General features: G+C 56.5%; 1 protein-coding gene across 4 annotated transcripts; it reads right to left on the bottom strand.

Moving 5' to 3' along the window:
* Window positions 1–17: 17 nt before the first annotated feature.
* On the bottom strand, window positions 18–2,268 carry ZNF580 (zinc finger protein 580). Of its 4 annotated transcripts, none has more exons than XM_043437696.1 (2): window positions 2,020–2,268; window positions 18–818 (listed from the first exon to the last, which is right to left on the bottom strand). In XM_043437696.1, exon 2 carries the CDS (start codon window positions 703–705, stop codon window positions 187–189), a length of 519 nt encoding a protein of 172 aa, XP_043293631.1. In that variant the 5' UTR covers window positions 706–818; window positions 2,020–2,268; the 3' UTR covers window positions 18–186. The 4 variants fall into 4 exon arrangements, with proteins under 4 accessions (XP_043293631.1, XP_043293630.1, XP_043293633.1 ...); XM_043437695.1 differs by having other exon boundaries at window positions 18–717; XM_043437698.1 differs by lacking the exon at window positions 2,020–2,268 and adding an exon at window positions 1,870–1,937 and having other exon boundaries at window positions 18–717.
* Between the last annotated feature and the right edge of the window lie 12,317 nt (window positions 2,269–14,585).

The following is a 14,585-nucleotide window of genomic DNA, read 5'->3' as shown; positions in this document are numbered from 1 at the left end:
AAATAACAGCCCTGAAGTGAAGTGCGGAATGTTTATTGAGAGAGGGTGAGGGTGGCAGGTGCGAGGGGAGACACGGAAGCGAACCGGGCCGCTGCCGCGGTCTGTGGTCGACCCTCCCGCGCAGACGGCAGGCGCTCACCACCCGGGAGCTGCACGCGGGGCGCCGGGCCGGGGCCGCCCGCCGGCTCAGTGCAGCCGCACGTGCTGCGCCAGCTCCGCGGCGTCCTGGAAGCGACGCGGGCAGAGCGGGCAGGCGTGCGGCGGGCCAGCGCGGGCGCGGTGCGTGGCACGGTGCCTCGACAGGTGGCTGGAGCGCTTGAAGGCCTTGCCGCAGGCGCCGCACGTGAAGGGCTTGAGGTCCGAGTGCGACACGCGGTGGCTCTGCAGCCGCAGGGGGCTGGCGAAGACGCGGGCGCACTCGGGGCAGCTGTAGCCCTTGCGCGGCCCGGGCTCTCCGGGAGGCGCCTCGCGCGGGGCCGGGCCGCGCGGCTCCTCCTCCAGCGGCGCCGTGTACGTGTAGGGGACCCCGTTGGCGTCGATGAGCAGGTGGCGGCCCAGCCGCGGGGGCCGGGGCCCCGCCGCCGAGGACGCAGTGGACGTAGGGCCCTCCGCCGGGGGGAAAGGGGGCGCCTTGGGGGGCGGCGGGTCCATGGCCTCGGGAGAGGAGGCCCGAGGGTGGGGGGGCCGCGGCGGCAGCAGCAGCATCCGGAGCGGCAGCTGGGAGCGGCGGAGGGGAGACAGGTCAACACGGCCGCTGCCCGGGGACAGTGTCCCCGTCGTCTCAGCGCTCGCGGCCCTCTGTCCCACTGACCTCCTACCTGACGGGAAAGAAGGCTCCCTCCAGGCCGGGTCGCTCGGCCCGCACGAGGCAGCCTCAACGGCTTCTCTGGCTAAGTTCAGCAGCTCAGAGACCCCACCTGCCTTTCCTCGCGAGTCGTCCTCTCCTCCCCCAGGGGGGCCTGAGGACATCACCCGGCCTCTTCCATCCTCCTCCTCTTCTTCCTCCTGCTTCCTTCCTCCCTCACTCCTCGACAGCCAATCAAACCCCAAGCCTATTTCGTCCTTTACATCTTCATGGTTTCTTCCAAGTCTAGCCAGGATTCTTGCCCCCAGAATTTCCCTAACGGGTCGCTTCCTCGGCCGCAACTTAGGTTGCATCCTCTTCCCACCCCCCACCCCCGACCCAGGACCACCGCAGCGGCCTCTCCTTGGCCTCCAGACTCTCCTAGACCTCCATGCCCACTAGTTCCCTGGAAGGCCTCTCAAACCGGGATACGTCTGTGGCTGCTCTTAATTTCCTCCCGAGGTACGTCCCCAGAGCCCCACTAATTCAGCTCCCCACTTTTGCACCCGGGGCTCCTCTAACCTGTTCCTACACTTGGCACCTTAAGGATTCAACATACTCTTCCATTACCTAGGGGCTTCCCTGCTGGCTCAGTCTGTAAAGAATCCGCCTGCTACGTGGGGGGCCTGGGTTCGATCCCTGGGGTGGGAAGATCCCCTGGAGGAGGAAACGGCTACCCACTCCGGTATTCTGGCCTGCAGAATCCTATGGACAGCGGAGCCTGGCGGGCTACAGTCCCTGAGGTCGCATAGAGTCGGAGACGACTCAGCGACTTTCACTCCATCACCTAACCTCCGAATTTAAGGTACGCATCGCTAGGATGCCACCCTGCTATGCAGGCGTCGGCTTGTGAACTTTCACACCTGCTACATCCCCACTTCCCCCTGTCCAGGGGTCCTTCTCTGGCCCGGCCCCTACGCATAGGCCGCTGACATCGTTCCGACCCTCTCCATAGCTGCCGGGGCCCGGAGCCCCCCTCCCAAGCACCCCTCCTTCCGCGGGATGCAGCACCTTTATTCCCCTACCCCTCTCCGCGCTGTGCCCTGCTCAGCGCCGCCGCCCCGCTCAGCTTCCCGCGCTGCCCCTGCCCCTCGGTCCCCGCCGTGGCCGGCCCCACCCCCACCCCGGTTACCACCGGCCCGGCCCGGCTCCTCCCTCCATCCCGGCCCCTGTACCCGGTGCAGCGGCCTCTCGGGTCCGGAGGAGCGGGCCGAGGTCCCGTACGGCCCGGGCTTCCCCTCGCGAGGGCCGGCGGCGGCGGGGCCGAGGCTTCGGGGAGCTCCGGGCCGGCGGCGCCGGGGACGCGGGCGCGGGGGGCGCGGGCGCGGGGCGCGAGGGGCGGCGGCGTCCCTGGGAAACGGCGCCGGCCGGAAGCGCGCGCCGCAGCGAAGGTTCCGCTGCTCTTGAGCTTCTGGGGGTCGGGAGCTGCTCGGGGCCTGGGACCGAGGTCGGAGGGTAGACGAGGGTGGGCGGGGCTGCGTCCGCCGAAGCCCCGCCCAAGCGGGGGCGCCCAGGCCATACCCTCGCCCCGGCCATCCCGCCTGCGTCCGCTGCCCCGCGAGGCCGAGGGCTGGAGGACCGACGTTTCTGCCCGCGGGGCTGGTGCAGGTCCCAGGTCCAGAGGCCAGGCTGGGCGCCGACGTGTCCCCGCTGGGATCCGCCCGCCCGCAAAACGGGGAAACCGAGGCCCAGAGAGGCCCAAAGCCTGCCAGATGGGGAGGGGTGGGCTTCTCATGGGGGGCGGGGGGCGTGGACCAGGGAGGACCAGAGTCCCCAGATGGGGAGATAGGGGGTGAGCTTCTCATGGGGAGGGGGGCGAGGACCAGAGTCCCCAGATGGGGAGGGATGGGGCATCTCATGACGGGCGGCGGCGTGGACCGAGGACCGGAGGGTGGCAGGGCAGCCAGGCCAACCGGGAACCTAGAACGGGGGTCGGCGCCGGGCCGCCAGGTGGCCGCAGCAGTGCAAGGCGGGCGCAGGCGGAGCACTTGAGGAGTTGGAACCCGGAGGGCAACGCCGGGAGCCGCTCGCAAGGCCGCACTCCGCGCGTCCGCAGCTCGACCTTTGGCTGCGCGGTGATCCGGGAGCGAACGCCGGGCGCAGCCAGGGGTACATGGCGTAGAGAACCGGCGTTAAGTTCGCGCCCCGGCCAAAGACCCGGGTTGGGCCAGAGCTGCCTCTGAGAGAACTGCGAACAAGAACTTTGTGCAATGATGGAAAAATCCTCCGACCTGCGCTCTGTGCAGGGGAACTGCCGCTAGCCACCGGGGACTGTTGCATATCTGAAAGGTGGCTCGTGGTTAAGGACCTGACTTTTAAACGTTTCTCTTTCTCTTCTTTAAATAGACAGGTGGCTAGTGGCTGCCCACCTTGCGGTACAGCTCCTGAACCACACTCAGCCAGTTGTAAACTGGAGACCCGCGAGCCACAGAGGGTTCAGTTATATTTGGTTTGGATCGCAAGATATGTTTTACTGGGCAATAATCTAAATGCCAGAAAATGCACACACAAATCCCCAGGAATAGAAAAAAATCTCTAGGTGGGGCAACAGTAAGCTGGAACTGAGAAAACATTCTTCAGAAAACTTTCAAGAAACCTGCAAGTGCCCAAACAACTGTGGTATCAGGCTAAATTGAAGATCTTCCCCTGCATCCGTGTTTAAAATAGAGGAGACATGGAAGCAGCCTAAACATGCATCAACAAATGAATGGATAAAGATGTCATGCATAGATACAACGAACTATTACTCCACCATCAAAAAGAACAAAATAATGTCTTTTGCAGCAATATGGATGGCTTTAGAGATTGTCATAGATGTCATTGTCTGACCATTCTCTGAGTGGTCAGAGAAGCAGAAACATTGTATGACATCCCTTATATGCAGAATCTTAAAAGATATGATACAGATGAACTTTCGTACAAGACAGAGTCAGACTCACAGGGACTTTCCTGGTGGTCCAGTGACTAAGACTCCCAATGCAGAGTTCAATCCCTGGTCAGGGAACTAGATCCTACATGCCACAATTAAAACTCAATGCAACTCCCAAAAAAAGAAAATAAACAGACTCACCAACTTAAGAGAAGGCACTTATGGTTCTGGAGGTGGAAGAGGATGGGGAGGGAAGGACAGAGTTTAGGATGGACATGTTCACACTGCTGTATTTCAAATGGATAACCAACAAGGGCCTACTGTATAACATCACTATATCTTAAGTGATCTGGAGAATAACTTTGGTGTTTGTCTTAATTTTTTCAATAAAAGTTTTATTAGAAAAACAAAGATCCTCCAGAATTACACAGTCCTGAAGGGCAGCCACTGGACACACATGGCTCTCAAGCATTTGGCACGTGTCCAGGCTGACCTGAGATGGGCTGTGATGCAGACGCCCCTCAGATTCTGAAGGCTGAGTATGAAGAGTGTAAAGCACGTCGTGAATGATGTCTGTGTGGATTCCACTGAGAAAGGGTATTCTGGGTAAACTGACTGGGTTAAGTATTAAATGAGTCCTTAAAATTAACCTCAGCTGTCCCTTTTCAGTTTTTAGAGTGTGGCTCCCTACTGCACATCATTGGTCCTGCAGGCTCTTCCTCCTCTGGTTTCTTGGCAGGCGGTGGGGAAACAGGTGGAAGCTGGTGGACTGAGACCCTGTGCCTGCCTTAAAGGGGCCAACACCCCCCTGTCTACACCAGGCCTCTCAGCTTCGGCGCTGCTGACCTCTGGGGGCTGGGCCAGTCTTTGCTGTGGGGTCGTCCCACGCACTGTGGGATGTTGACCAGCATCCCTGGCCTCCACCCCTTCAGATGCCGGAAGCACCACCCCACCCAAACCTCCCACCCAGCTATGACAACAGGCTTGGCCAAACAACACAGATCCTGGGCTACACAGACACCCCCATGAATCTCTCCCCCAGATCCCTTAAGTTTCAGATCCAGAAAACTAGCTTCGTCCTTGAGAACCACACCCATCTCCGGAAACAGTAACAATGACCAACATTCATTGGGCCTTTCCTATGGTGAGAGTCCCTCGGACTGCAAGGAGATCCAACCAGTCCATCCTAAAGGAAATCAGTCCTGAATATTCATTGGAAAGACTGATGCTGAAGCTGAAGCTCCAATCCTTTGGCCACCTGACGTGAAGAACTGACTCACTGGAAAACACACTGATACTGGGAAAGACTGAGGGCAGGAGAAGGGGACAACAGAGGATGAGATGATTGAATGGCATCAGTGACTCAATGGACATGACTTTGCGCAAACTCCGGGAGTCGGTGAAGGACAGGGAGGCCTGGCGTGCTGCAGTCCATGGAGTCAGACACGACTGAGCGACTGAACAACATGGTGCCAGCGGTCGTGGTCGTTAGATGCACCGAGTCCTCAGAGCCCAGACGGGAAGTGTCTTGAGGATCCCAACCTTATAGACGAGGAAACCGAAGCTCAGGGAGGTCACGTGATCGGCTGAAGCCCATGCATCCTCAGCTGGGGAGCCGGGATGGCACTGTCTCTACCTGACCCCTGAGTCAGAAGTCACGGCCACTTTCCTAGGGCACCTCGGGCTTGTCCCCAGCCCACTGCTGCCATGGTAACAGCCTCCCCTCCCACCCCTCTGCCTCCTCTGGCCCCTTTTCCCTATGGCAACACGGCAGCAATTTTGTAAACCCGCTGAAACATGTCACTCCCTGACCCCAAACCCTCCTTGCTGCACTTTAGACTAAACCCCAGAAGCGCGCCGGCCCTGTGTGGACTGGCCCCCAGCACCATGGTGCCCCCTTGCCAACCTCTCCCACCTCCTGGGCCTTGTGTGTGCTGTTCCTCTCTCTGGAATTTTCCTCCCCACCCCTCACAAGGATGCATCCTTTCTAGCCAGGTGGGAACTCAAGTAACCCTTCACCACTGTAGCGCTGCAGGTGATATCAGAGGTCAGGGAGGGGATGGGAGGCCCCCCCTGCCCCTCGGGCCATCTCCTCCGCATCTCTAGTTAACGCTCTGTGAGGGTCTTGCTCCTTAACCGATTTGCTCTTTTCCTGCCTGCCTTTCCTGTTCTGTCCTGGGCAAGTCTATCCTCAGACTCTAGCAAAGGTCTGGGGAGCAGAGAGCGGCTGGATTCAATACTGGTTAAATGATCGAATGAATGGAATTCAGTCACCCTGCCGAAAGGTAAAGCTCATCTCCCCGACCCACACAAAATGCCCTGCTTCTCTCCTGGGAGAGGGTCACGGGGAGGCCCTACATCCACCCAAAGTTCCCCATCCCTCCCCTCACCTCACTTCCCAAAGCCGGGCAGGCACCGAGTGCTCCCTCCACCCCCGGGCCCCAGCTCTGCTCCCTGCTCCCACCTGGGCCCTTGCACCAGCCTTCTCCCTGGTAGGCTGGCCCCCGGAACTCCTTCCACCCTGGCCTGATACTCTTCTCAGAGCTAGGTCATATGCATGAAACCTTCTGTCAGCCCCCGAGACACTCAGGACCAAGTCCCCAGGTTCCTCCGCATGGGATTCCAGGCCCTTCTTGAGGTGGCCCAGCCTACACGTGGCATCGCCCAGCCCCTACTCGACTGAGGGACATACTCCTAGGAAAGCACTCCAGCCTACAACCCCCACCCACAAAAGAAAGGTTCCCACCTCAGCTGGGTTCCAGCCCTACCACTGCAATTTAAAAAGGACTCTAACGAACATTTGTTTTCACCTGCCTCAGCAGGCACCATGAGTTACTAAAAAGAAGTGATGAAGGTAACTCTCTGGCGGTCCAGTGCTTAGGACTCCTGGCTTTCACTGCCGAGGGCACAGTTTCCATCCCTGGCTGGAGAACTAAGATCCTGCTAGCTGTTCCGCTTGGTCGAAGGGAATAAAAAAAAAAGTGATGGAACAGTGTGTGCTACCTTCATATTAGGTGAGTTTGCAGCTCACCTGATCAGGCTGCTTTATTCTGTACCCTCTCACAGATAGAGAAACTGAGTCCAGGATGGGTGGTGATCGATCCCAGGCTATGAAGAGAGGCTGTGGGAGAGTCAAGGGTCCAACAAGAGGCTCCTGCTTCTCCCCGCTGGGCAGGTTGGCTGGAGGTCACAAGTAATTTCCGGAGGAGGAAACAGGCCCAGCGAGGCAGCCTCAGGTCACAGGGCAAGTAAGGAGGCGGCCCAGACCCCGCGCTCTGCCTTCTGCACCAGAAACAGGAGCCTCTACGGAGCCCCTGCGGCCTCTCCACCGTCCAGGAAATCCCTTCCAGCCGAGCGGTCCTGGATGTGCTGGGCCAGCCGCCCGGCCTCTGAGAACACCGGGACACAGCGGGCCGGTGCGTGAAGCGACGCCTCTGAATCCTCGCTGGGGTGCTTGAAGACCTCCGAGCGGGAGGTGCTGTGGCTCCGGCAGTGCGGGGAGCTCTCGGGGAGGGACGGGAACAAGAGGGGCGCCTGGGCTCCGGCCACGCAGGGCCAACACCATCCCCTTCGGTGAGCGGGTGACGGGCCTTCCCAGGTGGGCAGAGGCCCCGGGGCGGGGTGCCACCCTAGGGAAGGAGGGCCCATGGCCCACGGAGAGGCTCGGGGTCGAGGAGCCCTCTGGGAACCTGAGGGGTGGACACGAGCGGGACCCTCTAAATTAGCTCTTTCCGCGGAACCCACCAGCTCCGAACCGCTCCGCCCCGCGCATCTGCGTCTGAGCGGGCGCCCCAGCAGACGCACCGCGCTGCTCGGGCCTCTCCGGCCGCGCGGAGCTCGGGTCCAGCCTCCCGGCGCCGGCCGGCGGTGCGGGAGCCTCTCGGGTCCGGGCGCGGCTGGAAGCGGCCCGAGGGGCGGCCCCAGGACGTCTGTCTGCGGCGCGGCAGAGATGGACTCAGAGTCCAGAGCCCTCTACCGGCTCCCGCCGCCATCGCGACCGGGCGGGACCCGAGGCATCCGCCCCGGCGGGAAACAAAACACCCGCGAACCACGGTTCCGGGTGCCTGCGCGCCTCACCTCTGCCATCGGAGGGTTAAAAAAAAGAAAATACCCAGCCAGTATAAAGTCACTATTTGGAGACGCGGTAGATGCGGAGGGAGGGAAGACAAAAGAGATAGCTTTTGTCCGAAAAGTTGTGACTTTCCTTTAAAAGTCACTTTATCCTTCTGGGCCGGAGAAGGAACCAGTCATTCTACAATAGGAAAAAGTGTTGTGTTATTCGCTCAGTCGTGTCCAACTCTTTATGATCCCATGGACTGTAGCCCCCCAGGCTCCTCTGTCCATGCGCATTCTCCAGGCAAGAAAACTGGAGCGGGTTGCCATTCCCTAATCCTGGGGATCTTCCTGACCCAGGGATCTCCAGCACTGCAGGCAGATTCTTTACCATCTGAGCCAAGACCAGAAATCACCCTTGGAGGTGAATCCATCTTTCATGATACTGTCTCCTCCTTCCCCTGCCACCCACTGACTCGCAGCACACCCGAAGGCTGAAGATCATTCAGTGTTAGAAAGAGCCAGCACAGAAAAGGGTACTGCCTTGTCCTTCAGAGAGGGCGGGGCCTAGCTCTGCAACTGACAGCCCTCGAGCTGGACGCTGGCGGCCTGCGGCAGGATTCCCAGGACGTGGCCCCCTAACAGCATGCGTGCTGTGCCCTTCCCTCCCTCTGCATCTACCACGGGCTTCCCTGGTGGCTCAGCTGGTAAAGAATCCGTCTGCAATGCAGGAGACCTGTGTTCGATCCCTGGGTTGGGGAAGATCCCTTGGTGAAGGGAACAGCTACCCACTCTAGTACTCCGGCCTGGAGAATCCCATGAACTACAGTCCATGGGGTCGCGAAGAGTCAGACACGCCTGAGCGACTCTCTGTCTTTCCCTTTTTGTGCCCACATTAGCAGGAGACCCAGTCTGCCGTGAGGCACCAGGACGTGCTGAGCAGGCTCCCTGCTAAGGCTGACCTGCCGGGAGCAGCAGGAGCAGCAGCAGGAAGCGCGGTGGGCAGAGACAGCGGGGTCCTTTTAAGGCCTTGCCACAAGCTTCACAAATGAAGCACCGGATGTCCGGATAGGCGAAGGCGTGGGCCTTGAGACAGGCCGCGTTCCTGGAAGCTCGCGGGCATTCGGGACGGCCGCGTGCTGGGTGGGACTGTGTCACTGGGCTTCCCCACTCACGGTGTCTGTGTGGGTGGGTGTACTCTGCCCTTCCAGTCAGCGAGCAGGTATCGATGGAACAGAGCGACGGGGCAAAGCAGACGGTTTAATATCCTTGGAGACTTTCTCTCCAGCTCCAAGGTCTCCTCCTTTCATACAGCTCCTGCGACACCAATTACGTGTTTCCATTGCCCCCCACCCCCCACCCCCGCCATCCCCACAGCGGCCGCCAACGAAGTCTCTCACCTCCAGAGTCTGTATTCGATCGACCTTCCCACCATCTCTTTGCAAAGCCCCCCCACCCACCCCAAGACCTGCCTGGTGTTCACCTCTTGTGTGTTCCCAAGAGGCTCGGCCCAATCGTCCCCTCAGTGGGTCAGCAGGTCCGGTCTTGGTGACCCGGCCTCGTGCTCCAGGGCCCTTACTCCGGGCGTGACCCTTTCTGTCCTTCCGTTATGAGGAACTGCCTCCCAAAAGCCCAATCCCGGAGTGCAGGAGGGGGAAACATTAACCCCCACCCCAGGAGCCCTAAATGGGGACACACGGGCTCCGACCACAGAGGAGAGGGGTGGGGTTTACATGAAAGCCTTCCGCCCGGAAACACACCCCCTCAAAGGAAGGGTTCCGAACACCTTTTGTTCCGCTGGCTTGAAGCAGAGTCATTTCGTTCAACACTAATCTGTTGTGTGTTGTTCAACACACAAATGGCTCCTAGATACCAGCTTGTGGGGGTAAAAGCACGAGCCAACAGGACCTAGGTAGTCCCTGCCTTCCTCTACCTTAAGAGGAGACCCATGTTATCTGCATTGGACACCTGCTGCAACAAGGAGCTCTCCTCAGCCTCCTGGGGGCGACAGAGACCAAAATATTGACATCTTCCCAGGCACCCCTGCCCCAGCACCTAGGAGAAGCAGGTAGGGATGACAATCAAGAGACAAATTGAACAACGACGAGTCAGCGTCACTAAGGAATCAGATATATGCCGAAAAGAGAACTTGAACAAGAAGGTGTCAGATTCAGTCCTAGCATTTTACACATGAGGGAACTGACCCGCAATGAGTTTAACTGAGAAGCTGATGGTCCCACAGAAAGCAGGTGCTGGAGCCAGGGTTACATCCTAAATCTGGGAGGTCTTTACAGTTTCTCATCCCCAGACCTTCAATTTCGGGAACGTGTCCTGTGGTCCCAGAGAGTTAGAGGGGTGCCGCTGAAAGACAGTTAGGGAAAAAGCTGCCCGAATGTGACACAGCCCTCAAGGCTAGCTGGGTGCTGGCCAGGAAAAACCAGAAGGTTGGGCTTTCAAGCTCCGCTCCCCACCCTCATCCCCACGGAGAGCACTGGAAATTCACACAGGGCCGCCTTCTTGCCTCAGTACCCACTGTCTTGAAGGATTGGGCATTCCATGTTTCCTGGCAAAGATCAGATTGTAATGAGGAGGTTAGAAACAGCTGGATTCCAATTCTGGTCTAAAATCAATCAGACCTCAAGTTTCTCCAGGCAAATCTCCCCGCCCCTCCACCTTCCAGGCTGCTTGGCTTGTGGGATCTTAGTGGTCCAACACCAAGGATTAAACCCAGGTCCACGGCAGTGAAGGCACTAAGTCCTAACCACTGAACGGCCAGGGAATTCCCTTCTCTAGGCAAATCTGAAAAGCATGTGGTGACTCAGTTTCCTCATCTGTCATGCAATGTTTGACATTCTTTGTTTTTCCTTTTAATCTTACTTTTCTATATTGAGATGTAGATCATGATAGAAGAAATTTTCAGATGTTGATGTATGGGGAAGTCTTTCGGGCTGATACATGACCTGTCTTGAACTTTATGCTGACCACAACAGCCTGTCTTATGGCCTGTCAAACATACACTGTATTCATACATCTTCTATAACCAGTAAAGAAAAGAATATTTAAGATAAAAATGGAGTCACCGTGGCTCGGGCATCAACAATGGAGCTGGAGGATTTCCCTGGTGGCACAGTCAATAGGAACCTAGCTGCCAATGCAGGAGACACAGTTTCGATCCCTGGTCCAGAAAGATCCTAAATGCCACGGAGCAGTTAAGCCCATGCACCGAAACTAACTCTTGAAGCCCGTGCTCCACAACCAGAGAAGCTGCTGCAATGAGGAGCCCCCGCTTGCTGCAACTAGAGAAAGCCTGTGCAGCAAGAAAAACACAGTGCAGCAAAAAAAAATACATATTTTTGGTTAATGGGGCTGGGTAGTCATTGTAGACATGGTTTCAGACACACTCTTCCATCACTGAGAACTTGAATTTTCTGAACTGTATCAGACTCAAGGCCACCACCTGCCATTCTCAAAACAGTATCTGCTAGCAGCTGCCACCTTACTTCTTAATCTGGACTGATCCCATTTCAAAAGCTCAATACTGATGCATGGTGGGTGGCCACCATATTGGAAAGACAAATCTATGGGAGGCCAGCTAACAAATAGGCAGCTACAAAGTAGGGTCACAAGTGCAATGAGGAGGCACTCCAAGGGGTCAGAAGGGGCACATGACCAAACTGGGGTGGGGGAGGGGTGCAGAATTGGAAAGTTTGCCTGGAGGAAACATCTGAGGTCAGTCGTGGACAAAAGAGTTAGCCCGCCTTTGGGAAGCATGAATGCAGTTCCAGGCGCAGTGAAGTGGGGGCAAAGGCCAAGACTGCAAACAGCCTAAAGAACCGTTCTTCTTTCAAGGTGCAGAAACACCCCTGGTGGCTCAGTTGTAAAGAACCTGCCTGTCAATGCAAGAGATGCAGGTTTGATCCCTGGATTGGCAAGATCCCCTGGAGAAGGGAATGACTACCCACTCCAGAATTCTTGCCTGGAGAATCCCATGCACAGAGGAGCCCGGTGGGCTACAGTCCCTGGGGTCACAAAGAGTTGGACACGACTAAGCGCCACAGCTACCCACATCAGAATTCTTGAGCTTTCTTGGTGGTTCAGATAGTAAAGAATATGCCTGCAATGCAGGAGACCTGGGTTCGATCCCTGGGTTGGGAGGATCCCCTGGAGGAGGGGATGGCAACCCACGGCAGTATTCTTGCCTGGAGAATCCCCATGGACAGAGGTTTCTGGTGGGCTACAGTCCACGGGGTCACAAAGAGTCAGACACGACTGAGCGACTAAGCACAGCGTATCACAAGTGCGGCAGCAGCTGCAAGCATCATGTGCACAGCCAGGGATGATGCTGGCTGAAACATCACAGGTACTGGACTGAAGAACTTGGAGTTTGTGTTGCAGGAGTCAGGGGCGAGTTGGGAGCTAGAGAGGGAACTGTCATATAAGGGCTTTACAAGCATTCCTGTAAAACCAGTAGCCTGAAGGAGTGGCTCAGTCAGCCTGGGAGCTAGAGCGATGCAGGAGTCAGAGGTTGCTTTCTGGAGGAATTAAGCCCTGATGAAACAGCCAGGAACCATCAGGAAAGGTTATTCTGGGTAGTGAGAAGAGTCCAAGACCTGGCACCTGGAGAAATGAAAGCATGAGGGTTTCACTGGGGGTTATGACATGTTGTGTTTGGCAGATGCACAATCCAAGTGGTGAGAGGAGGTCAGTGAGCTTGGCAGGAACTTCGTCATGAAGGCCTTTCAACGCAGGGCATTTCAGTTCAGTCACTCAGTCGTGTCCGACTCTGCAACCCCATGGACTGCAGCACGCCAGGCCTCCCTGTCCATCACCAACTCCCGGAGTTTACTCAAACTCATGTCCATTGAGTCGGTGATGCCATCCAACCATCTCATCCTCTGTCATCCCCTTTTCCTCCTACCTTCAATCTTTCCCAGCATCAGAGTCTTTTCCAATGAGTCAGTTCTTCACATCAGGTGGCCAAAGTATTTATTGGAGTTTCAGCTTCAGTATCAGTCCGTCCAATGAATATTCAGGACTGATTTCCTTTAGGATGGACTGGTTGGATCTCCTTGCAGTCCAAGGGACTCTCAAGAATCTTCTCCAACACCACAGTTCAGAAGCATCGATTCTTCAGCGCTCAGCTTTCTTTATAATGCAACTCTCACGTCCATACGTGACGAACACAGGGCCAAGGAGTTGAGATTTCTGTCGAGTCAAAAGGGAGTGTGGAAGGACTTTGAGCTGGGAAAGGACAAAAATTTTAGAAAGGTCTCTCTGCCTATGTTGTCGGGCCAGAGAGTGAAAGTTCAGAGAGTAGGGAGGAGGCTGGGGCCGAAATCTAGCTGAGAAAGAACGAGATTTGAGCTACAGAAGGGGTTGTGGGGTTTGAGACAGCTCTAGAGCGATAATATGTGTGTGCGTGTTTAGTCGCTCAGTCATGTCGACTCTTTGTGACCCACGGACTGTAGCCCGCCAGGCTCCTCTGTTTTCCCAGGCAGGAGCACTGGAGGTGGTTGCCATTCCCTTCTCCAGGGGATCTTCCCCACCTAGGAATGGAACCCGCGTCTCCTGGATTGGCAGGTCTGTTCTTTACCACTGAGCCACCAGGCAAGCCCCCCCCCCCCCCCCGCCTCCGCGCCACCCCCTCGCCGGCCTAAAACCCTGAAGGAAATGGTCCTTTCGGCTGTGTCTTCACTCCTCGCATTGGAAGCCAATTGCCCTCAGACCCACCTCCCCGCCCACCATGGCCCTTCTAGTCCTCCCTCTAGCCTCCTCTCTATGATTTCCTCCCTCCCACCGCTCTAGCCAGACGCTTTCTCTCGTTTCCCTCCCACCCTGGACCCCTCTATCAGCCGCCAACCTCTCTATGGTCCTCCTTCTTCCTCCTCCATTTATCCGCTCCTCTTCTAAAGTTTAGATTCTAAACTCCTCAGTATTGGCCATCAGCCTCCCGCACCTATGAGATCCGTCCTCTGAGCTGCCTTTCGGCTCAGGTCGAGCGGACAGTGGGAAGTGCTTTTACGGGAGGCCCGGCTAGGAGGGACCCCGGACTTCTAAGCCGGCTAGAAGCTGCGCGATTCAGGCCTTTTGCAAAAATGCTCGGGGTGCAAACACGAAGCCCAAGACAGGAAGATTCCGCTTTGCGCTTAGGCTCTTATAAGATGGATCCCAAAAGGATCACTCTAGGGGAGTTCCCGGCCCCTGGTTTCATTTTTGTTTTTTTTTTTTCAAGTTTGCAAACTTGATTTTTCTTTATAATTTACCCCCTTTATCTGCACCTGACGGCATGCGGAGGTTCCCTGACCAGGAACCAAATCCTACCTCCCCTGCAGTGGAAACTCAGAGTTTTAACCACCAGGGAAGCCCCTCTTTTTTTTTTTTTTTTTTCTTTTTCCTCTTTTTGTTCCGATACTGTCACAAACAGCCGAGGAAATCAGGGAATGCTCTCCTCCAACACAGACTGGGGGAAATAAGGACAAGGACGGGAAGGAACTTGCTTAAAACTAGTCAATCAGGAACCAGATGGAACTCAAGTCAGGGTCTCCTGGTCTCCGGTTCCCAGAACCTCAGGGGCTTTTCTGTTTAAAAATAGGTGAGACTAACAAATGAAACAACTGACAAAGGATTAATTTCCAAAATATACAAGCAGCTCATACAACTCAATACCAGAAAAACAAACAACCCAATCAAAAAGTGGGGAAGAGACCTAAACAGACATTTCTTCAAAGACATACAGGTGGCTAACAAACACATGAAAAGATGCTCAACATAGTTCATTATTAGAGAAATGCAAATCAAAACTACAAGAGGTATGATATC

The sequence above is a fragment of the Cervus canadensis genome, chromosome 18, assembly GCF_019320065.1.
Source record: "Cervus canadensis isolate Bull #8, Minnesota chromosome 18, ASM1932006v1, whole genome shotgun sequence".
Classification (NCBI taxonomy): domain Eukaryota; kingdom Metazoa; phylum Chordata; class Mammalia; order Artiodactyla; family Cervidae; genus Cervus; species Cervus canadensis.
Note: the sequence above shows the minus strand (reverse complement) of the source record. Positions and strands in the feature narration are given on the sequence as shown.

Bases quoted from the DNA above. Each gene is read 5' to 3' on its own strand.
- ZNF580 (XM_043437696.1), bottom strand. From the start codon at position 705: ATGCTGCTGCTGCCGCCGCGGCCCCCCCACCCTCGGGCCTCCTCTCCC.